The 26,447-nt window shown below is 41.4% G+C and overlaps 1 protein-coding gene across 4 annotated transcripts in view; it reads right to left on the reverse strand.

Annotated features, from left to right (window-relative positions):
* Positions 1–26,447, reverse strand: part of kidins220a (kinase D-interacting substrate 220a) — a 102,576-nt gene that overhangs the window by 17,880 nt on the left and 58,249 nt on the right. The window contains exons 24-27 of one of the 4 annotated variants that reach the window (XM_061968335.2): positions 11,535–11,713; positions 6,657–6,868; positions 5,702–5,818; positions 2,836–2,868 (exon numbers count right to left, since the gene is read on the reverse strand). In XM_061968335.2, coding sequence (XP_061824319.2) covers positions 2,836–2,868; positions 5,702–5,818; positions 6,657–6,868; positions 11,535–11,713 — 541 coding nt within the window. The remainder of the gene's footprint in view (positions 1–2,835; positions 2,869–5,701; positions 5,819–6,656; positions 6,869–11,534; positions 11,714–26,447) is intronic. The other 3 variants (XM_061968338.2, XM_061968337.2, XM_061968339.2) reach the window with 3 other exon arrangements.

Below are 26,447 nucleotides of genomic sequence, written 5' to 3' on the forward strand. Positions count from 1 at the left end.
ATCCACTCTTCCCTCACTCGTGAACAAGACTCCGAGGTACTTGAACTCCTCCACTTGGGGCAAGATCTCCTCCTCAACCCGGAGATGGCACTCCACCTTTTTCCGGGCGAGAACCATGGACTCGGACTTGGAGGTGCTGATTCTCATCCCAGTCGCTTCACACTCGGCTGCGAACCGATCCAGTGAGAGCTGAAGATCCTGGCCAGATGAAGCCATCAGGACCACATCATCTGCAAAAAGCAGAGACCTAATCCTGCAGCCACCAAACCAGATCCCCTCAACACCTTGACTGCGCCTAGAAATTATGTCCATAAAAGTTATGAACAGAATCGGTGACAAAGGGCAGCCTTGGCGGAGTCCAACCCTCACTGGAAACGTGTCCGACTTACTGCCGGCAATGCGGACCAAGCTCTGGCACTGAGCATACAGGGAGCGGACTGCCACAATCAGACAGTCCGATACCCCATACTCTCCGAGCACTCCCCACAGGACTTCCCGAGGGACACGGTCGAATGCCTTCTCCAAGTCCACAAAACACATGTAGACTGGTTGGGCAAACTCCCATGCACCCTCAAGGACCCTGCCGAGAGTATAGAACTGGTCCACAGTTCCACGACCAGGACGAAAACCACACTGTTCCTCCTGAATCCGAGGTTCGACTATCCGGCGTAGCCTCCTCTCCAGTACACCTGAATAGACCTTACCGGGAAGGCTGAGGAGTGTGATCCCACGATAGTTAGAGCACACCCTCCGGTTCCCCTTCTTAAAGAGAGGAACCACCACCCCGGTCTGCCAATCCAGAGGTACCGCCCCCGATGTCCACGCGATGCTGCAGAGTCTTGTCAACCAAGACAGCCCCACAGCATCCAGAGCCTTAAGGAACTCCGGGCGGATCTCATCTACCCCTGGGGCCTTGCCACCGAGGAGCTTTTTAACTACCTCAGCAACCTCAGCCCCAGAAATAGGAGAGCCCACCACAGACTCCCCAGGCACTGCTTCCTCATAAGAAGACGTGTTGGTGGGATTGAGGAGGTCTTCGAAGTATTCCCTCCACCGATCCACAACATCCGCAGTCGAGGTCAGCAGAACATCATCCCCGCCATACACGGTGTTGATAGTGCACTGCTTCCCCTTCCTGAGGCGGCGGATGGTGGTCCAGAATTGCTTCGAAGCCGTCCGGAAGTCGTTTTCCATGGCTTCCCCGAACTCCTCCCATGTCCGAGTTTTTGCCTCTGCGACCGCTGAAGCCGCACACCGCTTGGCCTGTCGGTACCTGTCCGCTGCCTCAGGAGTCCTATGAGCCAAAAGAACCCGATAGGACTCCTTCTTCAGCTTGACGGCATCCCTCACCGCCGGTGTCCACCAACGGGTTCTAGGATTACCGCCACGACAAGCACCAACTACCTTGCGGCCACAGCTCCAATCAGCCGCCTCGACAATAGAGGCGCGGAACATGGTCCATTCGGACTCAATGTCCAGCACCTCCCTCGTGACATGTTCAAAGTTCTTCCGGAGGTGGGAATTGAAACTCTCTCTGACAGGAGACTCTGCCAGACGTTCCCAGCAAACCCTCACAATGCGTTTGGGCCTGCCAGGTCTGTCCGGCATCCTCCCCCACCATCGCAGCCAACTCACCACCAGGTGGTGATCGGTAGAAAGCTCCGCCCCTCTCTTCACTCGAGTGTCCAAAACATGAGGCCACAAATCCGATGACACAACTACAAAGTCGATCATGGAACTGCGGCCTAGGGTGTCCTGGTGCCAAGTGCACATATGGACACCCTTATGCTTGAACATGGTGTTCGTTATGGACAATCTGTGACGGGCACAAAAGTCCAATAACAAAACACCGCTCGGGTTCAGATCCGGGCAGCCATTCTTCCCAATCACGCCTCTCCAGGTTTCACTGTCGTTGCCAACATGAGCATTGAAGTCCCCCAGTAGCACGAGGGAATCACCCGGGGGAGCACTCTCAAGTACTCCCTCGAGTGAATCCAAAAAGGGTGGGTACTCTGAGCTGCGGTTTGGCGCGTAAGTGCAAACCACAGTCAGGACCCGTTCCCCCACCCGAAGGCGGAGGGAAGCTACCCTCTCGTCCACCGGGTTGAACTCCAACGTACAGGCTCTGAGCCGAGGGGTAACAAGAATTGCCACCCCAGCCCGTCGCCTCTCACTGCCGGCAACGCCAGAGTGGAAGAGAGTCCAGCCCCTCTCGAGAGAACTGGTTCCAGAGCCCTTGCTGTGCGTCGAAGTGAGTCCGACTATATCTAGCCGGAACTTCTCCACTTCGCGCACTAGCTCAGGCTCCTTCCCCCCCAGCGAGGTGACGTTCCACGTCCCAAGAGCTAGCTTCTGTAGCCGAGGATCGGACCGCCAAGTGCCCTGCCTTCGGCTGTCGCCCAGCTCACATCGCACCCGACCTCTATGACCCCTGCTATGGGTGGTGAGCCCATTGGAGGGGGGACCCACGTTGCCTCTTGGGGCTGTGCCCGGCCGGGCCCCATGGGGACAGGCCCGGCCACCAGGCGCTCGCCATCGTGCCCCACCTCCGGGCCTGGCTCCAGAGGGGAGCCCCGGTGACCCGCGTCCGGGCGAGGGAAATCTGGGTCCTTGTTTTTTATTATTCATATAATATAAGGTCTATAATATATGTATAGCCATATATTTGCTAAATGTATTAACTAAAGCTTCCTGTGATTTCCCCACCCCTTTGCAACCTTTTTTATAAGTCAACTGTAAAAACTTGTTCTGACTTCAGTGATCATAACATAAAACCTTCATACTGTTGCAACCCTACTGCAGAGGCCGACAAAAGAAACGAGACCATAGATGTACCTGCTTTGATTTGTAAGGCAGTGACTTTAAATGCTTGATAAGGAGACAAAAAGAGCAGACGGACAAGTGGTCAGACAAAACAAAATAAAATTCACACACGATGCGCGGTCAGGGGCACCTGTGGAAAAAGGCAGACACAAAAAGCAGAAAAGCACAACAAGGAGCAGTAACGAGGGAGAAGGCAGCTCCTTTTCATCCATACCAAGCTGGAAGAGGCGAGGCTATTGGAAGTAGAATAAAAACACAGAAAGATTTTATTTTCACAGCTTCTGGAGTCACAATGTTTGCAGACAAACCAGCCAGATTAGAAGTTGAAGAGAAGCAGAGGTTTCTATTTAGGCACGACAGTGAAGTTGTGTTTTGAAAAATATAAATAAATAAAACAAATCAAATATCAACGGGTGTGTCTAAGTGTGTGTGAACCGTCCCGGCGTGTGTGTGTGATAAGACTGTAATTACAGCTGGGCTGAGCCAAGCTCAGGGCAGGGCAAGAAGAAGGATGGGGAAGAGGAAACGGAGCTCTGCAAAAGCGGAAGCGTCTTGGTAAAGAGATAAGCTCTAACAGCGCTGTGCTCTTTGTTACCGTGTGTGAGTGTGTGTGTGTGTGAGAGTGTGTGTGTGTGAGTGTGTGTTGCCAGCAGCCCCAACAGTTGCTCTGATGATAATCCCCGCAGACAGAGGAATCCACATTCACACTTCTATAAGCTTGGCAATTATACTGGGCTCGGCCTGCTTACATATCCAAAGAATTACAAATAAATGAGCCTGTGCACGTGCATGCACGCACACAAGCAAGGACGCACGCGCGTGCACACATTTATACAAACACACACACACACACACACACACAGAGACATACACCAACATTCACAGATTTGCAAGAAGGGATAAAATGGGCTGATGTACATGGTAAAGCGGGAATGAGATGAAACCGGGGACATTTATACAGTAGAGAAGATGGGACAAAAGAGCAAGAGGAAGATAGAGGTGGAATGGAAAAAGATAGACTCAGTGTTCTCTCTATATTTAAATCTTTAATACAGCTCCTTTAAATGCTAGCTGGCTGCAGCCTGATAAGTGGCTTTGTGGAGCAGGCAAAAAGCGTTATCGTTAATTTGTTCCAACAGAAGCTGCTCGCTCTTTGAATGTGTGGACGTCAGAGCGTCTCCCCGCGTCCCTGCGACACGTGCAGGTCCATTTGAACAGACGGTGGTAAAGGTCGCGGTCTGGACTGCGGAAATGTGTGGTCTAATAACTCGCATGCGCAAAAAGAGCATGTTTCAAAGTCATTTACGAGGCATGCAATGTTCCGCATGCTTAAAGGTTTGCAAATCCAACAGCGAGCAAATTATTAGTAGAAAAGCGACGTTTTATGCATTGTCGTTTATTTGGTTACCAGGGAGGGTTCAGAGGGACAAGAGGGAAGGCCTTCTCTTGCATCCTCTTCTATAACATCCTGACATGGGCACAGAATAGAAACAAGGGATTGTGCAGAGTTCTAAGTGACGTTTGACCACTTATTTACGAAATCAATTTATAACGCTGTCTTTTATGTTTAGCTGAGAAAATGGGAAAAAGTGAAGCTGATATACTAAGGAGAGGATGCTAGTGTGAAGGACTACATGGAAAGATTAGGTTAATGATCTTAATGGTGTTGGCACATTTTCCACTGCACGAAACCTGACTATTACCTTTATTGGTAAAAAAAAGTACCATGCTAATGTTGACTTTCCCAATTGGTATGCCATAGGTATGGAAACTGTAGCATTACTATATACTTCACGGTCTCCACTTTGCTGCAAGAGCCCTTTTCATTGTCACCATCATTCTCCTCTTGGATAAAATGTATCCCTTTAGGTGACAAAAATGTTCAGAACTAAATACAGAGACTCTTGTTGATCCCTTATTCCCCGTTAGCATCTATTGCTAAAATCCATGGGTTCAGTGCAAGATTTTGCAGGTGTGATTTGGAAGTGGAAAGTTGAGCTAATCTGTACTGTGTTGTGAAAAGTCAAATAAATATACATACAGTAGTACCTCAACTTACAAGCTTAATTGGTGCTGTGACAGAGATCTTAACTCAAAACACTAGTATCTCAAATCAATATCTCCCATTGAAATGATTAGAAATAAATGTAATTGGTGCAAAACAGCACAATTTAATATGTAACATGCCTTTAAAAAACACATTTTTAGATAAGAAATATTTTACAAAAACAATACAATACAATATAGAACTACATTAGTTTTATGAAGTAATATTATTCTTAAAAGTCTATCCTATCTCTTCCAAGCTGCTTTTCTGTCAAACATACCATCAGCAGCTTCCCCATATTTTCGTGGATACATTCCTGCTGTTTGGATATTAATTTAACAGTCTTGCCTGGTACGAGACTCATTTTGCTTCAGTATGGTGCAGACTCACAGTTATATGCTCAAATTGCTTCGCTAAGTTGGTGACTCACTCATGTCTTTGATGATTTTTTTTTTTTAATTCAGTTAATATACGCTTCTTACCAGCACTGTCCGTCGCGTTCACTTTTTCCTCCCCATGGTCAAAAAACAAAGTACCGTAATGTTGATCTTTAGCTGTAAGCTAATGCTAGCAAGTAAGAACAGATGTTTACTGTGGCATTCGGGATGCTTATAACAAACATTTGTGCTTGCAACTTAAAGCATAACAATTAGCGGAGAGAGTGCTACTATTTCAAAACACTCTTTCATTGGGGCACTCTTAAGTTGAGGTACCACGGTAATAATTATAGAAATTACTGTGTATTCATCTTCCTCTCCCCAACCAATCACATGACTTATAACGCTCATTTTATTAACACACAGGAGTATTTGAATGATATGTTCTACTTACAAGTCCACTGGTGTTGTCCTTTGGCTGACCAGGATGCTTAATGGAAGGGCGCAAGGATGAGGGGACATGATGGAAGTAATGCCTTGGCGGGTGATACACATGATGGGGGAAATAAGGCTAAGGAGGCAGGAGGGAGAGGAGGTCAACATAAAATGAAATCATACAAGGTGGGAGCTAAGGCAAACAATAGGGATGGGCATAATAATGGAATAATTGCTCGGGATTTATTTCATTTTATTGTTGAATAATTGCAGTAAACTAGTTGGCTGTTGATTCAGTTGTAACGTGTGTGTGTCTTAATCAATCAATATCAGCCTAGCCAACAAATAAAACATCAATATATATACATATATATATATATTTTTTATATATATATATATATATATACTGTATATATACACACTGTATATATATATACTGTATATATTTATATATATATATATATATATATATATATATATATATATATATTTTTTTTTTTTTTTTTATATATATATATATATACTGTATATATATACTGTGTATATATATATATATATATATATATATATATATATATATATTTTATTTATTTATTTTTTTTTTTAAATATATATATTGTATATTCTCATTCAAGTAACAGGTCATGTCATCCTGTTTTTTAAATTTGAGTTTAGGTTTGAGTTAACTTTGAACATGGATTACAACATGATACATCACAATCTCCAGTTTTTTTTTCATATGTTCGAAAAGCAGTAGGAAGAACCAGAGCATATTTATTCCTACCGCTTTTCCAATGTTTTTGAGTACTAATAGAGCAAACTGGTCATGTGACCTGCAAAGTGTCAAGGGTCACTATATTGTAAGGGGGATATGAAGCTAAAACTTGACGTGTTGTTAGTGATTGTAAGAAACGTGAGTCACAGTCAGGATCTTTTAAGGATCTGACTGACAAAATTGCTCCTTCCTGCCTTACCCGGTTGTAGAAGGGGTGCTGAGGACCAGTCATCCCACTGAAGTAGGCACTGTGAGGCTGAGGAGGCAAGGATCCGGCGAAGGAGCCTGCCGGCGAACAAGCCACCGTGTGGTGGCCGTATCCTGGCTGCGGACGAGGCACTGCTTCCTGCAAGGGCATAGTGGGATACGTAACCCCTCCCACGTGCATCTGCTCTCTGGCAGCACGGACATCTAAGAAGAGGAGAGAATCACGAGGGTAGAGAGGAAGAGAGAGGGAATTGTTAGTTTGACGCTGATGATAGTAACACTGACGACGCCTATAAAAGGCCCCTCAGATGGTACCCACGCGTCAATAATTCAGTTTTATTTCATCATCTGCGTCGAGTTTAGGCGGCGGTAAATGAATAGAGAATAATGATTCTGGTAAAAAGAGTGAATTAAATGATTGAAATGTGGCAGATGTTTGAAAAGAACTTCGCAGTTTTGATTCTTACAATTTAATTTGCTGACAAAGCAGCAGCCTGTAGACATTGGGGGTTTTTCAGTGATATGCCAGCCATGAGAAGATGATTTTGGCACAAGGAGTTCCAGGCAAATAAATGCAACCATGTAAGCAAACCGAAGCCCATGGGAACTCATAGGCACACACAACAGAACTGTGCCACGATTGTTTTCCCCAAATCAAACCGAGCAGTGCTGAGTAAGAGATTCGGCAGAACCTCCCAAAGTGAAGCTAAACAAGGCCGGCGACAGGAACAGAGCGGCTCTGTGTGGCTGGCAAGAAAAGTAGAACCCATAAACAGAAGGGACCAGAATGTCTCCTGGTTATACAAGTGGCAGCTGAATGACACACTGAGTGAGACCCAAAGCAGCCTGTGAACACAATGGGGGCCTTATGATGTGAGTCAGGCTAAGGGCGTGTATCACTGACGGCGCTGCCCACTGGCTGGACACAGACAGTGGGCACCAAGTACTGGCTGACCTCAGATGGCGAGGAGGGAAGGAGATGACCTTCCAATAAGAAGGTGAAAACAGCAAAAGAACATGTTTCACCTGAATAATTCTAGGAGTTTCTTTAGGGGGGTCGACTGCGTGACTCAGCACTGGCTCAATAGGACAGACGTGGTGTGTGTGTATGTGTTTTTCCTGCGTAGCATGGATGTAGCAACTTCACTCCAGGCATCACTGACACTCTCCAATGAGTCGAATGGATGCTGACGCACGGCATACAGAGTACGCCGCCTCTCTGGCTCATATCTTAAAACAGTTGCAATAGTGTTACGCAGTGCAGTATTACGTCACTTTATAACGCTTGAATTTGCTGCAGCAATTGAGGGAAAACACTTTGTTTCATTTACACACAGGTATACATGCATATTGATATGAAAAGTAGGGGTGTTTTGGAATAGTCAAAGATTCGACAATTCGAGGCTAGGACAAGGCAACGGAGTTCTCTGTGTCACCGAGTTCTCTGGCGGACTTCGTGGAGAATTAGGCACGTGTCGCCTCAGTTCAGAGATGTAGCTTCGACAAGTTCTATCGGGCAGGAGCCCTGCCTCACTGATCTCCTCTGGAAACGGTAATAATCTTTTCTCAGGTTAACCAACAAAAACCTTTAACAACCTTTAGTTCCTCTAGATCAGATGTGCCCAAAGTGGGCCCTGCGGGCTGTATTTACTGTAGCCTAGGTCTTCTTTAACACGTGAAAATGCTACGACTTTAACTGTACTAACAAACAGAACAACATTTTACTTTGCTTCCTTCTTGGCTCAATACATTTTGGCAAGTTAAGTTTTTTAATATGCACATTTATTAAAGTGGAACTGCACTTTTGTTTATGATTTCTATCATTCACAATCTTTATGTGAGACAAAAACAGATGTTTTTCTCTTTTTTCATGCATTCTATCTCGTAAAGAAATGCTAGCAAAAGTCAGCTAACAATGGAGCCAATATTAGTCGCTCTATTCTGCCTGTAAAATACATCCAAAAACCTAGATTAAATATTATATATACACGCTGTAAGTATATATGTAATATAGTAACTAGAGATGTCCGATAATGGCTTTTTTGCCGATATTGTCCAACTCTTAATTACCGATACCGATATCAACCGATACCGATATATACAGTCGTGTAATTAACACATTATTATGCCTAATTTTGTTGTGATGCCCCGCTGGATGCATTAAACAATGTAACAAGGTTTTCCAAAATAAATCAACTCAAGTTATGGAAAAAAATGCCAACATGGCACTGCCATATTTATTATTGAAGTCACAAAGTGCATTATTTTTTTTAACATGCTTCAAAACAGCAGCTTGGAATTTGGGACATGCTCTCCCTGAGAGAGCATGAGGAGGTTGAGGTGGGCGGGGTTGAGGTGTGGGGGGGGTGTATATTGTAGCGTCCCGGAAGAGTTAGTGCTGCAAGGGGTTCTGGGTATTTGTTCTGTTGTGGTAATGTTGTGTTACGGTGTGGATGTTCTCCCGAAATGTGTTTGTCATTCTTGTTTGGTGTGGGTTCACAGTGTGGTGCATATTTGTAACAGTGTTAAAGTTGTTTATACGGCCACCCTCAGTGTGACCTGTATGTCTGTTGATCAAGTATGCATTGCATTCACTTGTGTGTGCGAAAAGCCGTAGATATTATGTGACTAGGCCGGCACGCAAAGGCAGTGCCTTTAGGGTTTATGGCGCGCCGTACTTTTCCCTACGTCCGTGTACAAAGCAGCGTTTTAAAAAGTCATACATTTTACTTTTTGAAACCGATAATATTGAAACCGAAACCAATATTTTCCGATATTACATTTTAAAGCATTTATCGGCTGATAATATCGGCAGTCTGATATTATCGGATATCTCTAGTAGTAACAGGTACATTTATAACAACATGTCATATTTAAGTTTTTTAATCATTTTAAGCATACAGCGGCGCATTAATTTCACGAACGCATCACAACGTTTGCTTGTCCCTTCAACAAAAAACAACACTACTATTCATGGCATACTTCGTGAGAGACAACAAAGACGAATTTGGGACAAAAAATATGATCTAGAAACTGAATTTTTTTTGCCTGAATCTACAAGTTTTAGAAGCTGTTTGATAAACAGATCCCGTTTTAGAGAAACCCTAAGCATCTTGCAGCAGTATTGCTAAGTGCTGAAGAAGAAATACAAACTACCAACCTAATAAAACAATCCTTAACTGTACAATGTCTACTCTCACTAGGATGCCGACTGACGGAATGTTCATATCTTCCCATTTAGATGAAGAATTAATCATAATCCTCACAAAGGGTTAAAACTAAAAAGTTGCCGCAAAGCGTCTTTTCGTTTCTTTTTCGCCATCTTCGGGTCTGAGTTGGATCTCAAAGTTGACCACTTTTCGGTTTATGGCCACATCTTTCTACGATACAAGTAAGTGGTATGAGTTATCTAGAATTAACATTTACTACTTAGAGGTGATGCAGCATTAGCAGTTCACCGGTTCAGTATGTCTATAGCAGCACAAGCTAATTAGCTCTCTGTGATCATAGCGCTGCTAAAAAAAATTGATTGTCTGTGTTAGCGCTTATAATAACAATATCATTAGTACTTAGTTAATATTCAGATCACGGTTTTTGGATGTTTTTTAAGAGGGCTTTGTGGTCGCAATAGAGTACTCCCATCTATCCATTTTTCTACCGCTTGTCCCTTTCGGGGTGGCAGGGGGTGCTAGAGCCTATCCCAGCTGCACTCCCATTAGCTGCATTGTTAGCCACCTGGTACTTGCCATATATTACATGTGACAATGCATAAAAAAAGAAAATCAAATGTGTTCTTGTCTTACATATGGATTGTGAATGATAGGCATTTTTTTTAAGTGCAGCTCCCCTTTAATTAATATAATAATAAAAATACTGTCTTTGCCAAGCTTTTTTTTTTGTTGCTTAATCATCACATTTATGTTTACCAATCAAATATTGATATTAAACATAACTTAATTCAGCCTGTTGATCCTACATAATATTTTTTGTTGAGAAAATTAATTGCCCACCCCTGATCTACAGTATATAATAGGGCTGCAAATCTTTGGGTACCACATGATTTTTGGGGGTAACGATTCGATTCAGAATCGATTCTCTATTCAAAATCAATACTTTTTAATAACATTGGGTGCCAGTTCTATGAATAACTTCATTGTTCTATGAAATAGATTAACAGCTGTGATAAATTTTTATATTACTTAAAAGAAAACGGGTTTTGTTTTAAAAAAAATTATACCCAAACATGGGCTTCACGGTGGCAGAGGGGTTAGTGCATCTGCCTCACAATACGAAGGTCCTGAGTAGTCTTGGGTTCAATCCCGGGCTCGGGATCTTTCTGTGTGGAGTTTGCATGTTCTCCCCGTGACTGCGTGGGTTCCCTCCGGGTACTCCGGCTTCCTCCCACTTCCAAAAGACATGCACCTGGGGATAAGTTGATTGGCAACACTAAATTGGCCCTAGTGTGTGGATGTGAGTGTGAATGTTGTCTGTCTATCTGTGTTGGCCCTGCGATGAGGTGGCGACTTGTCCAGGGTGTACCCCGCCTTCCGCCCGATTGTAGCTGAGATAGGCTCCAGTTCCCCCCGCGACCCCAAAGGGAATAAGCGGTAGAAAATGGATGGGATGGATGGATACCCAAACATTTAATGAAGTCAAATACATATAATGCAACAAGAGAAGTATCCAACACTTGTCTTTTCTAAAGTAAATAAATACAGCAGATATAACAACAATATGATTTGCCTGAGTGGCTGGATAGGACAGATTTAAAAAAAATAAAAAAAATTGCTTTTTATAAATAAATTAAAAAAAGTTTTGGATCGATTAAGAATCGTTAAAAATTGCGATTCATGACCTGAATGAATCATACCTGCTATTATTTCTCTGAGTTTGGGGTCCAGGTTAACGGTGCAAGGCAGGAACATCTCCACATCCCTGGCAGTCAGGACTGGCGTTCTGGAGGAGAGGAAAACCTCAAAGCTGCGGATGTCCCCGTCAATCTCCAGCAGCGGCTCCACGTCCTTGGTAGTGGGAATGTTCTTGGACAGCCTTCAGGGCAGAAAGGGATGTTTGATTACTGTATGTTCAATTAAAATTGCAGACAAGTATGCACTACATTATACAGACAACAAACCATTGCAAACTTCCAAAGAGAAACTCAATATTGAAAACTCAGATATATTCATTATTTACAAGGAAGCCTAAAAAACGGATAATAATGAAGTACCATAAACATACTTTCGTATGGTTTAATGAGAAATTCTGACTGGGGGGAGATAAACAAAACACGAAAGTCTGTTGAAAAATGAAAAGGAAATAAAAAGCAGTACTGTTAAGATAGAAGAGATAATCAACGGTCATCATCATCATCATCATCATCATCAGAGGGGCACAATAACCAGATTTAGAGAAGACAAGATAGCAAAAGGAGGGGATGTTCGAGGACAGATAGAGTGAGGGATGTTATCTTCAGTGAGCAGAGGAGGAAACCTAAGGAGATGACAATCAGGGCAATTCAGCAAGCGGCAGACGGAAGCTACGGTTAACATGATGTTTGTTATCACAGGCCCTACATAAACACGATGTTCTGAGAGACTATCATACTTTATTTTTTGTTTATGCCGTAGCACAACAGTTCCCTATGAACAGTTTAAAATGAAAAGAGTTCATGTGGCAATTTTATAAAGTTTTAAAGGCTCATTTACAAGTGGAAATAACAATTTATGTGGCAGGAATAACAATTTAAAAGCAAACTGTAAATCAGTGGTAAATGTTGCATCTGTAACAATGTTAGTCAGTACAAATAAGTGTGTTCATTTGTTTAGACATGAAAATATGAAATTGAGAGTGACTTCTGACAGTGTCGTTCATCAGCCCAACGTGCCACTCTTATCAGATCCATGTGAAGACTCCAGCAAGGAACAGGCCTTTGCCTAATCAGTGCCTCCATCACTCATTTGGAGCTCAGTACGTACATTTCTATCTTTACACACTTCAACCTCGTCAGGGCCGCCCCATCCTAATAACAGAATACACGCTGTACGTAGGTTTCCAGGATCCATTGGTGGCCTCGTTTTGAGTGAAAAAGCGCAAGTAAAATGTAAATTAATGAATTAAAGAATGACCGGACGATAAATATAATGTCGTGTCATCAGTAGGCGAATTTGGTAATACTGTCAAAGCGCTTTGAGTACATCCAAGGTAGAAAAGCGCCATACAAGTAAAATCAATTTACCATTTATTCTGACACGCTCTGACACAATGTTGATTTATTAGTTTCACAATTTGATTGACAAACATGAGCATTTCATATCAATACAATACTGTCAGAATCTGGAAGATTTGTAATTAGGTCGGAATGTCGGGAAACGAGGGCAATTTCCGGGAATTAACAGCGGTGAAAAATGAGGCGACAGGTTGCAGCAACCCGGAAAAAGTTTCATTAATGCGAGGTGGTTGGGGTGGTCGTGGAGCTCTGTGCCCATACACAAGGACCTTAAGCTTTGGTAGAGCTGTTTCACGATGAGCCACTGTTGCTTTTGTCTGTCAAAGTGATTGATTTGATATGCAACAGAGGCTGCTTTTTAAATGTTAATACAAACCCCGTTTCCATATGAGTTGGGAAATTGTGTTAGATGTAAATATAAATGGAATACAATGATTTGCAAATCATTTTTAACCCATATTCAGTTGAATATGCTACAAAGACAACATATTTGATGTTCAAACTGATTAACTTTTTTTTTTTTGCAAATAATCATTAACTTTAGAATTTGATGCCAGCAACACGTGACAAAGAAGTTGGGAAAGGTGGCAATAAATACTGATAAAGTTGAGTAATGCTCATCAAACACTTATTTGGAACATACCACAGGTGTGCAGGCAAATTGGGAACAGGTGGGTGCCATGATTGGACATAAAAACAGTTTCCCAAAAAATACTCAGTATTTCACAAGAAAGGATGGGGGTAGGTACAACCCTTTGTCCACAACTGCGTGAGCAAATAGTCAAACAGATTAAGAACAACGTTTCTCAAAGTGCAATTGCAAGAAATTTAGGGATTTCAACATCTACGGTCCATAATATCATCAAAAGGTTCAGAGAATCTGGAAAAATCACTCCACGTAAGTGGCATGGACGGAAACCAACATTGATTGACCGTGACCTTCGATCCCTCAGACGGCACTGTATGAAAAACCGACATCAATCTCTGAAGGATATCACCACATGGGCTCAGGAACACTTCAGTTCGTCGCTACATCTGTAAGTGCAAGTTAAAGCTCTACTATGCAAAGCGAAAGCCATTTATCAACAACATCCAGAAACGCCGCCGGCTTCTCTGGGCCCGAGATTATCTAAGATGGACTCATGCAAAGTGGAAAAGTGTTCTGTGGTCTGACGAGTCCACATTTCAAATTGTTTTTGGAAATATTCGACATCGTGTCATCCGGACCAAAGGGGAAGCGAACCATCCAGACTGTTATCGACGCAAAGTTCAAAAGCCAGCATCTGTGATGGTATGGGGGTGCATTAGTGCCCAAGGCATTTGTAACTTACACATCTGTGAAGGCACCAATAATGCTGAAAGGTACATACAGGTTTTGGAACAACATATGCTACCATCTAAGCATCGTCTTTTTCATGGACGCCCCTGCTTATTTCAGCAAGACAATGTCATGCCACATTCAGCACGTGTTACAACAGCGTGGCTTCGTAAAAAAAGAGTGCGGGTACTTTCCTGGCCGCCTGCAGTCCAGACCTGTCTCCTATCGAAAATGTGTGGCGCATTATGAAGCGTAAAATACGACAGCGGAGACCCCGGACTGTTGAACGACTGAAGCTCTACATAAAACAAGAATGGGAAAGAATTCCACTTTCAAAGCTTCAACAATTAGTTTCCTCAGTTCCCAATCGTTTATTGAGTCTTGTTAAAAGAAAAGGTGATGTAACATAGTGGTGAACATGCCCTTTCCCAACTACTTTGGCACATGTTGCAGCCATGAAATTCTAAGTTAATTATTATTTGCAAAAAAAAAAAAAAGTTTATGAGTTTGAACATCATATATTTTGTCTTTGTAGTGCATTCAATTGAATATGGGTTGAAAATGATTTGCAAATCATTGTATTCCGTTTATATTTACATCTAACACAATTTCCCAACTCATTTGGAAACAGGGTTTGTATCACAGACAATCATCCTAATGTAATCGTAGCACCCAAAATAGTGTACGTAATTAACATTTGATTCATAGTGCAGCCCCACTTGAGAACCAATATTAATTTCCACATATCACCCATTCTGTATGATAAGTTACGCTTAGCTGGGCACACAGACACAAATACGTTGGGTTTTTCCCAATGCTTTATCTGGTTTTGCAAGTGAACACAGACTGGCCTATATGTGACTTTACTCAATGATCGCTACCATTTCTGCAGGACTTTCGCAAAGTCAGGGGGAGGTCAGCATCTGGCGAGGGCTCAATACAACACACTGTTAGCAAATAATCCAACTCTCAGAAACCGTAATGCAGTTAACGCACTGGTGAAAATGGCTCTATCAGCCTGGAGGAATTTCAAAGCAGTGAATGCCTAATAGTGGATTGATGGGGGGACAGCACACGCAAGTCAAGTAATTTTCACTTCCGACTTTTCATTGCTTCTACAATCCAGCGGGAAGGTAGGTGTCCACCTGACTGTTCAAGGGCATTCTGACAGGACAGATGGCTGGTGATGGACTCATCTGCTGTTGCAGGGCACAAACCTGCGACCTTGTGGTTGCATGACGTCTCTAACCAAATGTGCAAGTCTGGCAAGACATTCAAGTGAAGGAGGATGTTTAAGTTAAGTAAGGGACATTCTTAGAGAGAAGTTAGGGTTATGGTATTAGTTCATTACAAACATACATACAATTACAATATGATACATCAGGTGATTACAGTTTTGCATTACAACATGTCTGAAAAGAAATAGGAAGAGGCAGACCTTATTTAATCCTTGCCCTATTTTATCATAGCAATTACTAACACATTTGTTAATACTCATTCTGCAGCACTAAAATGAATAAATAAATCAGTAAATAAATACATAGAATGTGTGAATGTGAGTGTGAATGTTGTCTGTCTATCTGTGTTGGCCTTGCGATGAGGTGGCGACTTGTCCAGGGTGTACCCCGCCTTCCGCCCGATTGTAGCTGAGCTAGGCTCCAGCGCCCCCCGCGACCCCGAAGGGAATAAGCGGTAGCAAATGGATGGATGGATGGATCATTAAACAACTAAATTACAATAAATCAAGTTCTCATAAATAAATAGTTGAATCATTTATAGTTCACATTATGAGATTATTTAGATTTTCTCATTTCTTAATAAGGTTAAATATGTTTTTCACAACTCTTCTTCCTCTTCCTCCACTTTGAGCTTAAAGTTCTTAAAGTTGATCATATTAGTACATTGTTTCTTTGCTTAATCCATTCTATAATTTAATTCCACGAATTGATATGCTTAAGGTCTTAAGTGTTGTATGTGCATACTGATGGTATAAATTAAATTGTCCTCAAAGTTATATTTCTACTCATTTGTTGAGAAGAATTGTTGTACATTCTTGGGTAGCAGGTTATAGTTTGCTTTGTACATAATTGTAGCTGTTTGCAAAAGCACCAAAACATGGTAGAAATGTTGCTATTTTCATTTTGTTTTGGAATTGTTTAAATGATGGGTTACTGGTGTACGTTAAAGGTTCTGAAATCTTTTCAACAGCCTTTTTCATTGTTTCCATATCAATTTCGTCACAGGCAGGAAGAATGAATGTGTTCATCCTGAGTGTTTTAGTTTTAAACAATCAAAACTTTGTTAGCCAACTAAAAGACATGGTTTCTGAATTATCCACACTAAAACACTGATACAGAGACAGCTATATAATAAAAATAGGCACTATGAACAATTGAGGACACACAGCTGGGCTCTTGAAGACAGAGCCTTCTCAGTGTTTCTCCCATTAAAAATGTAAGTCAACCAAGCAGCAGCTTAGCACATCTAGTATGTAAAACAGGACTAAAGTGTGAATATTAGGTGCATAAACATACGTTCTGATTAAAAAGTTACAGTGCAATATCCCCTGTAGACTAGTGGACTGCTAGGACAGGGAAATTAAACTGTCAATATAATAATTTGAGCTCATATTTGGTTACTGTTTCCCATGAACTGTACTAACCCATGTTCATACGGCAAAAAGTCCATGTTTTCCCACATTTCCAGTGGGCTTACTGATGTTTATTAGTGTTACTGTAGACACAGACCAACAGGAGCCAGCTACTATCTCTCTCTCTCTTTGTGGTGCGGCCACAAACAATCAAACCATTTATTAGCGGGATATTAGCCACAAATGTTCACATATTTTATTTTGAAGCAGCAGTCTTATCTTTGGAAATAGAGAATCACATTTCATCCAAAGATAAGAAACATGCTTGTGAAGATACCAAATCAAGGGCATTCATCAGCGGGTTAAACCCTGATTGATGGAAAGAATATGGGAGAAAAGGGAAAAGTCAGAGGTCAATTTGTGATAGTCCCAGCTGACCGGCAAAGAATGCCTACGTTCATTGCTATGGACAGAAGAGGTGCATGCTTGATCATGGAAAAAAAATCAAAGCCAAAAGGAGAGGAAGTACAGGAATTGCATGACAATAAATGATTAGTGGCTTCAACCACATACAATCTTTTGCAGACAACTAATGATGACTTGATAGCTTTGGCAAGTTGGCTTGAAGCAATTGACACAAGTCACTTCAGTGAGTCGTGCTCACAGCCGACAAACAAAGGAACAAAGGCATTCTAATCAGCAACCAATTTGCCAAATGACAAGGGGGGTGCTTCAGTTGTGAGTGCCAAGGAAGTGGGGATTGATACTTTTAAGCAAACTGGCGACAAGTTACATACAGGCCATGGTGCATCCCAGTAGCAATGCCTGCACAATGGGCCCATTGACAGGACCTAGCTTATAAACACAGCAGTACAGGCGCTTAGGCCCTACTGCTCACTGTGTGGTGCGGCCACTGGGAGCTTTCAGGGCTTATCCAAATGCTAATAGGTCCAAAAGCCGACTGGAGTATAGCCTTTCTTCTCCTCTCAGCCTCCCACACGCTGCCGGGAATGCAGCAGAATCCATCTCTCTATGCCTTCCATCCTCTCGTTGGAAGCTGGAAGCATGAATGTGCCACTTGACTTTTCTTTACAGCTGCCCTCTGTGCTTAGAGACAACAACATGCGCACACAAAGAGGTGGTGCCGCAGCCAAACATTTCCATAAAGGGACCCAAAGTGAGAGAGCGATGCCCGCAGAACAGACAAAGCCTTATGCGCATTGTGCTTGAGCAACTCAAGAGTGTCAATGTCAAAGGCGACCGATGCAACAGTGCGTGGGTGAAGAAGTTAACCAGGCCTGAGGTCCGCACATTCCACTGGCGGGCAGACTCATAGCGCCTGGTACTGTGTCTGCCAAGTGTGTGGATAAACCAAGGCAGGCCCTCTCTGGGAAAACAGTGGACATATGGGCAAAATAAGCTGTGGTTTTGATGCTTAAGAAGGTTAATGTTAAATCTAAAGCAGCATGGCCTCTACCAACCCAACAATACAAATATGTTTTTACTTGAAATGATGTCGTGTTATTTGTCTCCACAAAAATCGAGGCAAATTTCCTTGATTTGAATCAAATGCTTCGAGTAATGTGCTCACTTCATTCTGGTCATGGCTGTGCCAACTTTCGACTTGTGGTGATGTCTGCTTTCCATATACATTTGTGGCAGAGTCGAGCTCTCTTATACTAGGCTGGACCTGTGCATCCCCATGCTAACCACACGCTAATGAGAAACACAACAGGCCGATAAAGAGAGAGCGCCTTAAGTAAGCAGCTTCTCGTGAGCAGGATTTAGGACGCCATGGTTTGCTGAAATGTTGATTAAACTTATGTGTGGCCTTGAAATGGGGCCTCCTGGTTCCAGAACTTCCTAAAACCTGTAACCGAACCCACTGCTTAAGAAACAGCAAAAAACAGTCAACCTCAGCATTGTGATTTATGCACAATTGGCGGGCACTAATTACACCGCAGAGTTCACATGGTTGTTTGATATATATTACAGACTGATATTACAGACTGATAGTCCAGTGAGCTAAAAGGGGCAGCACATTAAAAATAAAGACAAATGTCCTCCTCTGTGAAAGACAATACCTAAGTCTGTTTATGCACCAAAAAATCTCAACAGTGAGGCATTATTTTGAACAATTAAGCTCAGGCTCAAACTGTAATCCTCGGGTCAACGAGTAGGCCCGTGCATCAGGGATAAGGATGGAAGTATGTCAATGAGCAAATAAGTATTGGACAAACAACAAGCCCGGAAAGGGGAACATTTTGGGACGACAAATGGGAAGCAAAGATAGCTTCACTGGAGTCAGCCAGTGGAATTTTAGCATGACTATAAAAAGTCATACATTGCCTGAGTAGACAAATCTGATAAAAAGATCAGTGTAAAGACACAAGCTGCTTTCAAAGTAACAGTGGCGAAGAAGAGGGCATGTGACTAATCCCCCGCAATAGAGCCAGGAAAGGATAAAAACCCAATTTTGTCCTCTTTGGATGGTTTCCATAGATGTCTAAAAGGCCAGGGTCTTGATATAAGGTATGCTGGACCAGCTTGGCTAAGGTCAGGAAATTATGAAAACTACAGAACATTGAATGGATCAGTGGGAACAAGGCACGCTAATAAACAACAACAATGGAGTATTGGTTAAGAGCCAAGTGAATAGATGTATAAAGGCAAACAAATTCACTACGGCAGCAGGATAGAGCGTGAAGTACAAATACTGCAGCCAGAAAAATGACCTGGTGGTAACAGGGTGACCGCAAAAAACAGAATTTCAGTCTGTGTACAATCATTTCCCAAAGTTTCAGTTATCTTGGTCACTTTCCATAAAAGTCATGTTCTTTCCAAAATATACTCCAAATGAGCTCCGCGGTGTTAGAGGCAAACTTGCATACGTCGCGCAAAATTGTCAATTACTCTGATTTTATACATACGATTTTGCACAGTCCCATACTCTCTGAACTTCCGAACCCTGTAAAAAAATTCTGCTTTTTGATGGAGCATGTCGACACAGAAGCCTTCTCCGAACTTTTGCTTGCACTACAGTGTATGATTTGTTGGAGATATAGACCTCCACGCCAAATGACTTTTCCATGGTTGTGCATGAAATATTGGAGCAATAGTCATCCCTAAGTCAACTTGTATACCCTAAAATAACAGATTTATTTAAAGATTTGTGGGTTCTGTTTTTTTAGGGTGACTATATACAATATATGGATTGGCCAATGGAAAATGACACTTTATAGGCGCCATATATGGACAACAAGATTGAGACACATGGTTTAGTCACCTACAGAAAGTGAAAATGAAAGAGTTCAATGGTGAGTCTTTTGTAATTCATCCAACAAGCATTTGTGAGGTTAGAGGCAAAAAATGTTATATAAGAATGTCTGGCTCAATATCCCAAAGGGCTAACAAATGATTCTATAGCAAACTCATTAAATCAAGCCCTGAAAGCATCACGTTGACTGAAGTTCCGAGCCATAATAGTCCGAGAGACAAAACCAAAATAAATTATGCATCATTAATTAAGAGATACTGTATATTTCTCTACTAAACTATCAAGTGTGCTCAAGGCTTTCACTATCTTGCCATCGATTCAAAGGTCATCTCTGACCCTCTTACAATGCTGTGCTGCTATTTATAATCATCTTTGTGCCTTTAAGGGGTCCGAGCACACAGAGACAGCAGCGTGATCAGCGAAAATGCGCCGCACTGCAGAAATATCACAATATCAGGAAGTACAGGTGACAAATTTAAATGTTAATCCAACTCTTTCTCTCTATGAGGAGCGAGTGATGAAGCAAAGGTCCATCAAGGAGGTGTGCAGGCTTTTATTGCATGAAAATGATTCAAAATGGAACAAAGCGTTTCTCTTGTTTCAGACCAATTAGACTAATCCGTCAACCACAGCCTACTTGCACAATGGAGGACTTTAGCTTGAAGGATTTCCGAGCAAAAGAATGCTGCAAGACCTTCTTTCCATTTACGCGCGCAGACACAGAAACTTGCAACACACACAAACTTCTTCTATTGTCACCTGCACTCCTTAGCAGTGTATGGCCTGTTTGGTGTTAGACATTTAAGCCTCTCAGGGAGGATTCAGTGGTTGTAGAGCGAGGGTACCACGACTGATTCATGCATTAGTCAGTGCTGCCTAACACAAGTGGGACGAAGGAATGACAATGCTTGACCAAAACATATCAACACGCACGAAAATAATCAGAAGGGTACTGTCATCGCTGTATAAATGAGTGTGAGGATCACAGGACACACATTTTTGTGTATGTTTAATACCAGGACATAGCTGGAAACACGAGCGGGTAGCAAGATAAGTGTGTCTTGCCTGCAGTCATGGTCTGGTGATGCATAAGTGCTGCTAGATTGCTGATGTTTATTGGGAAAACATAAAATTCAACATGTACTGTGGTGGGATGAAAGTGAGAGAACACAAGGTGTGTAACAACTTTGGACACCTCACGATTCCATTCTTGGGGTGAGGGTTGAATTCAGAATTGATTCTCGATTCAACACGATTCTTGTCATCTATTATTTGGTATATCAATTATAATAAAACTTTTTCAAAACAGGTTACAGGTTACAAAAGCTAAAAAGCTGTTTTTTAGATTTATTTAAAAAAAATCACAGAATGTTAATCAATCTAATGAAGGAAAATAGAGCAACCCGAAATCCAACCCAATCCCAGCAGTACAATACTAAGGATAGACATTTTATAAAGCAATTGAGAAGACGTACAAATACAATCCGTATTATATACAATACTTAAAAATAAAGGAAAACCAAATATGTATACAAGCAACAATAATATCAATACTAGTTTTAACATTTTTGATCCAAAATGTTTCTTTAAAAAAGAAAAAAAAAATATTTTTTTTAAATCGAGTCTCAGAAATTATGAAATGATCGGAATAAATAAAAATGGCAATTTTGATGTGAATTGATTTTTTTGAGCACACCTGCAAGATATCAACCTTTTATGTGAGGGCAGCCAAAGTTGAGAAACTATTAAATGCAAAAAAAACAACAGAGAAGGGTCCCACTACCCCACAACACATTGGATATTTGAAATCGTATTAAAAAGGTTTTCACATAAAGGGAATCACCCTCAAGAGCGATGGAGCGGCACTTTTATCCCGGCACATAATTGCAACCAAATTACAATAATTAAAGTAATCCTGAAAGGAGAAAGTGTCATCTCAATGTTTCAGCACTTGAGATAAGTGTCTCTCTAATTAAGCCTGCATTGCCTGCTTACATATTCAGTCTAAGTGCGATTAAAACAAAAAAAGTTTTGAAGTGTCCGACAAGTGTTTGGCTATCAGCGAAAAAGGACTTTATAAAACTACTTTTAATTATTAACTGGGAAATGGATTGCTGGCCGGCTGTGTATTGTACTCAGTAGGAATGAAATGACAATTCAGTATATATTGGAAAACTCATTTGACCCAAGCTTTTGTGAAATCTCTACATACACACACACAAAAAAAAATCTGTTATTTATGCTTTTTATTTTACTTTTAAGCGAAACTAAATTACCAAGTAAGAATCCCCCTCATCACAGGGTGTTGAGAAAAAAAAGGACATAATAGATAGGAATAAACACTGGAGGTTTAGAGACATAAGGACTTAAATGTGTATAATCTCATATAATTTATCTTTAACCTACTTATACTAAATAATAAGTAAGTAAATAATAATAGATATTATTAACAGTGGTTAACTTTTTTTTACTCTTACGTGATATCTTAATAAGCTGACATAGCTAAAGCGCACCTGTGATGTAACGCATTACACCCTGCATCGAGTCAATAGATTTTTTTATTTTGCAAACGATGGTTCACTTATTTTTACACTTTTGTGCAAAATTATAATGTTCAATTCCACTATTTCCAATGGGATGAATAAGGTAGTCCTGAAACTGATTGTTTCCAGTATAAAAAGTACAGTTTAAGATAGAATACTACATGTTGATTTTGCATTAATTTCACAGGAATATTTCCCAAATAAAAACAACTAAATGATAAATAAGAAGCCTTCAGGACACGAGTGTCAAACTCAAAGCCCGGGGGCCAGATCTGGGGCCGTATTAATCAAGCGTCTTAGAATTACTCCTAAAAAGTCTGCTAAGAGTTGACTTATGAGTAGAGAAATTCTTCGCTGAAAGCTGCACTTAAAAGTTAGTTATCAAGCGTCTTACTCACACTTTCAGCGAAGTGTAGGACTGAATCTTAAGTGTCACACTCAGAGCTGAATTACGACATTACTATGTGCCGTAAACGAAATTTTAGGTGACGTAATTTCTGTGTCCATAGAAATGACCAATCACGGAAGGGAATCCCTTGTCTAAGAATAAAGAAATATCTTAGAAATATTTAAGTGGACAATGGGAGTGTATATGTATGACAATAAACTACAAAATAATACAAAACAAACAAACAAAATTGGCAATGAATCAAAAATAAATGTTTCCTTTTCTTTCCAATTCATTTTCCCAGTGGCGAGATATCGAAGTATTGTGATGACCTTAAGTTCTGCTGTGAAAGCTCTACTGTGTGATGTTGCTGATGAAATGACACCAATTATTAAATCTGTGACAAAAATAATACCCGCTCTGTCTAAACGATACCGTTTGATCAGCTGCTCGTCATCAAACAAAGCCAGGACATCCTTCCGCTTCCTGAACGTTCGCGCACGTCTCTCTCGCCTCAGTGCCATCCCCCGCTGGCAACTCCTAACCACTTAGGACACCTCTGAAGGTCTCTTAAATATCGTGGAGAGTAGGAGTGATTCTTAGACTTAAGAAAGTTGATAAATAGCTTTTATTCTTAAGTTTGAGAGTAGGACTACAATTCGCAAATTCTCAGGACTTAAGTGTAAAATGGCACTCTAAGACGCTTGATAAATACGGCCCCTGGCTTTTAAAAGCCTGGAAATAATAGGTGTCAAAAAAGCACTTCATCTTTCTTACTAAATGTATTCATTATTTCAATTTTGACAGCGAATGTGCATGTACTGCATGCAATTGTATGTCTTTCAAGGTTTAATATTATCCGATCATGCAACAAGCAATATTATGTTGTCATATATTCTAAACTTTATTTGTTAAATTAAAAACAAATGCTTAATTAATGATTTTAAAGCAAGTTATCCATCAGTTTGTATGTACAAAAAAAAAAAAAAAAATCAAATGCATAGGCAATTGTGTCATAATATGAGGCGATTATAGTCATTAGGGATGTCCGATAATGGCTTTTTGCCGAAATCCGATATTCTCCAACTCTTTAATTACCGATACTGATATCAACCGATACCGATATCAACCGATACTGATATATACAGTCGTGGAATTAACACATTATTATGCCTAATTTGGACAACCAGGTATGGTGAAGTTAAGGTCCATCCATCCATCTTCTTCCGCTTATCCGAGGTCGGGTCGCGGGGGCAGCAGCCTAAGCAGGGAAGCCCAGACTTCCCTCTCCCCAGCCACTTCGTCCAGCTCCTCCCGGGGGATCCCGAGGCGTTCCCAGGCCAGCCGGGAGACATAGTCTTCCCAACGTGTCCTGGGTCTTCCCCGTGGCCTCCTACCGGTCGGACGTGCCCTAAACACCTCCCGAGGGAGGCGATCGGGTGGCAAGTTAAGGTCCTTTTTTTTTAAAATAATCAAATAAAATAAGATAAATACATTTAAAAAAAATTCTTCAATAAAAAATAAAGTAAAATAATATAAAAACAGTTACATAGAAACTAGTAATTAATGAAAATGCGTAAAATTAACTGTTAAAGTTAGTACTGTTAGTGGACCAGCAGCACGCACAATCATGTGTGCTTACAATCAATCAATCAATCTTTATTTATATAGCCCTAAATCACAAGTGTCTCAAAGGGCTGCACAAGCCACAACGACATCCTCGGTACAAAGCCCACAGACTGTATCCCTTGCAGACTGTATTGATATATATTGATATATAATGTAGGAACCAGAATATTAATAACAGAAAGAAACAACCCTTTTGTGTGAATGAGTGTATATGGGGGAGAGGGAGGTTTTTTGGGTTGACGCACTAATTGTAAGTGTATCTTGTGTTTTTATGTTGATTTAATAAAATACTGATACTGATAATTAAAAAACGATACCGATATTTTCCGATATTACATTTTAAAGCATTTATCGGCCGATAATATCAGTCATATAATAGTTATCAGTCATATAATAGTCATATATAATCATGGTTACAAGCGGACCCTCAGCCATAACTGCGATGTGGCCCTCAATGAAAACGAGTTTGACACCCCTGCTTTATGCGGTGCTTTCGTGACAGGATAGAGCGTTATAGGTGTTTTTTTGTAAGAAAAGATGTCAAATTTAGATACTTTGGCAGTAAGCTACGATCTTTTATGCGAAATATAGTTGGACTGTTACATATGTCCGTGTGTATTGGATATATCGAAACTACAACGAATCAAAGACAATACCAGGTAAAAGACAGCGTTTACGCAGCCAACAACAAGATGACTTATGAACACGAATGCCTTTAATAATTTAGCCTGCAATGGCTGTGGTTCATCCCGGCTCTCGGCGCTTGTCCTTAACCTCACTTGAGAGCAGTTTTGTTGCAGTCTTCCGCTTCCTTCGCTGTGTGAATGTTTGCTGCATGCAACCGGCATCTCAGCGTCTGATTAATTACAAGGCTTCTCTCAGGATTTGGGGGAGTGACATATGCTCTTGTAGTTGGTGAGAGAAGCAGTGTGTGTGTGTGTGTATGCTGTAAGGTGTGACTTGATGAGGACATATGTTCAATTGCATTGGCGGAGAGAGTTTGCAAGTGTGCACTTTTACTCTAATTCGGGTGTGAACATGTGGTCAAGTGTGCAGCATCCATTAGGTGTGTGTGTGGGTTAGTGTAGTGATAAGAATATTCAGGTGCGGCGCCAGAAACCCACTTCTGAGTGCAGCAGGGGCATCCTGGCACAGACAGGGCACCAGATGTCAGAGCAGGAACCCGCTCAGTGGACCAGTAGCACTTTTTTTTTCCTGGTCGTCCAAGAATAACCTCACTGTGGGGACCACTGAATCTTCCCACATGCTTCATTGCGTCCAAATATTTTGATGAAATGTAGTAACTTTTTCTAATTTTTTTTTGAAAATGTGAGGCTACAGCTTGCAAAGTAAGTAATTTAGTTGGAGCATGTGCTGGGAGGTACAGAGGTGACCATGTCGCTCAATTTTAATTTGCATGACGGTCTGTCACTGTCTGCTCCCTTGAGTTTGCAAGAACATCTCAATCCCTGATTGGCTCTTGGAGTCATCGCGACCAGCCAATTTTTGACAAATAAAACTCGATTATGAGTCCTCAACATAGTGTACAAAAATAATATATATTATTCAAGTGAAGAAAAAAAGGATCCTTAAGGACACTTGAGGAACATTTTGGCTCAGACAGCTCCAAGGGCATGACAGGCAGTTTGTTTGATTGACAGGACCTGGCAGTCCGTCAGTCACTGTGGAATGGACACAAGTGGACGTCTGTAGCTACAAGTCACGGGGGAAACTGGCTCCAAGAATAACACCTCTATTTAATGCGCCTCATTTAAAATGTGTATGTTGCTCATCAGTTTATTGTGCTGTAGA

The sequence above is a fragment of the Nerophis lumbriciformis genome, linkage group LG08 (genome assembly GCF_033978685.3).
Source record: "Nerophis lumbriciformis linkage group LG08, RoL_Nlum_v2.1, whole genome shotgun sequence".
Lineage (NCBI taxonomy): Eukaryota > Metazoa > Chordata > Actinopteri > Syngnathiformes > Syngnathidae > Nerophis > Nerophis lumbriciformis.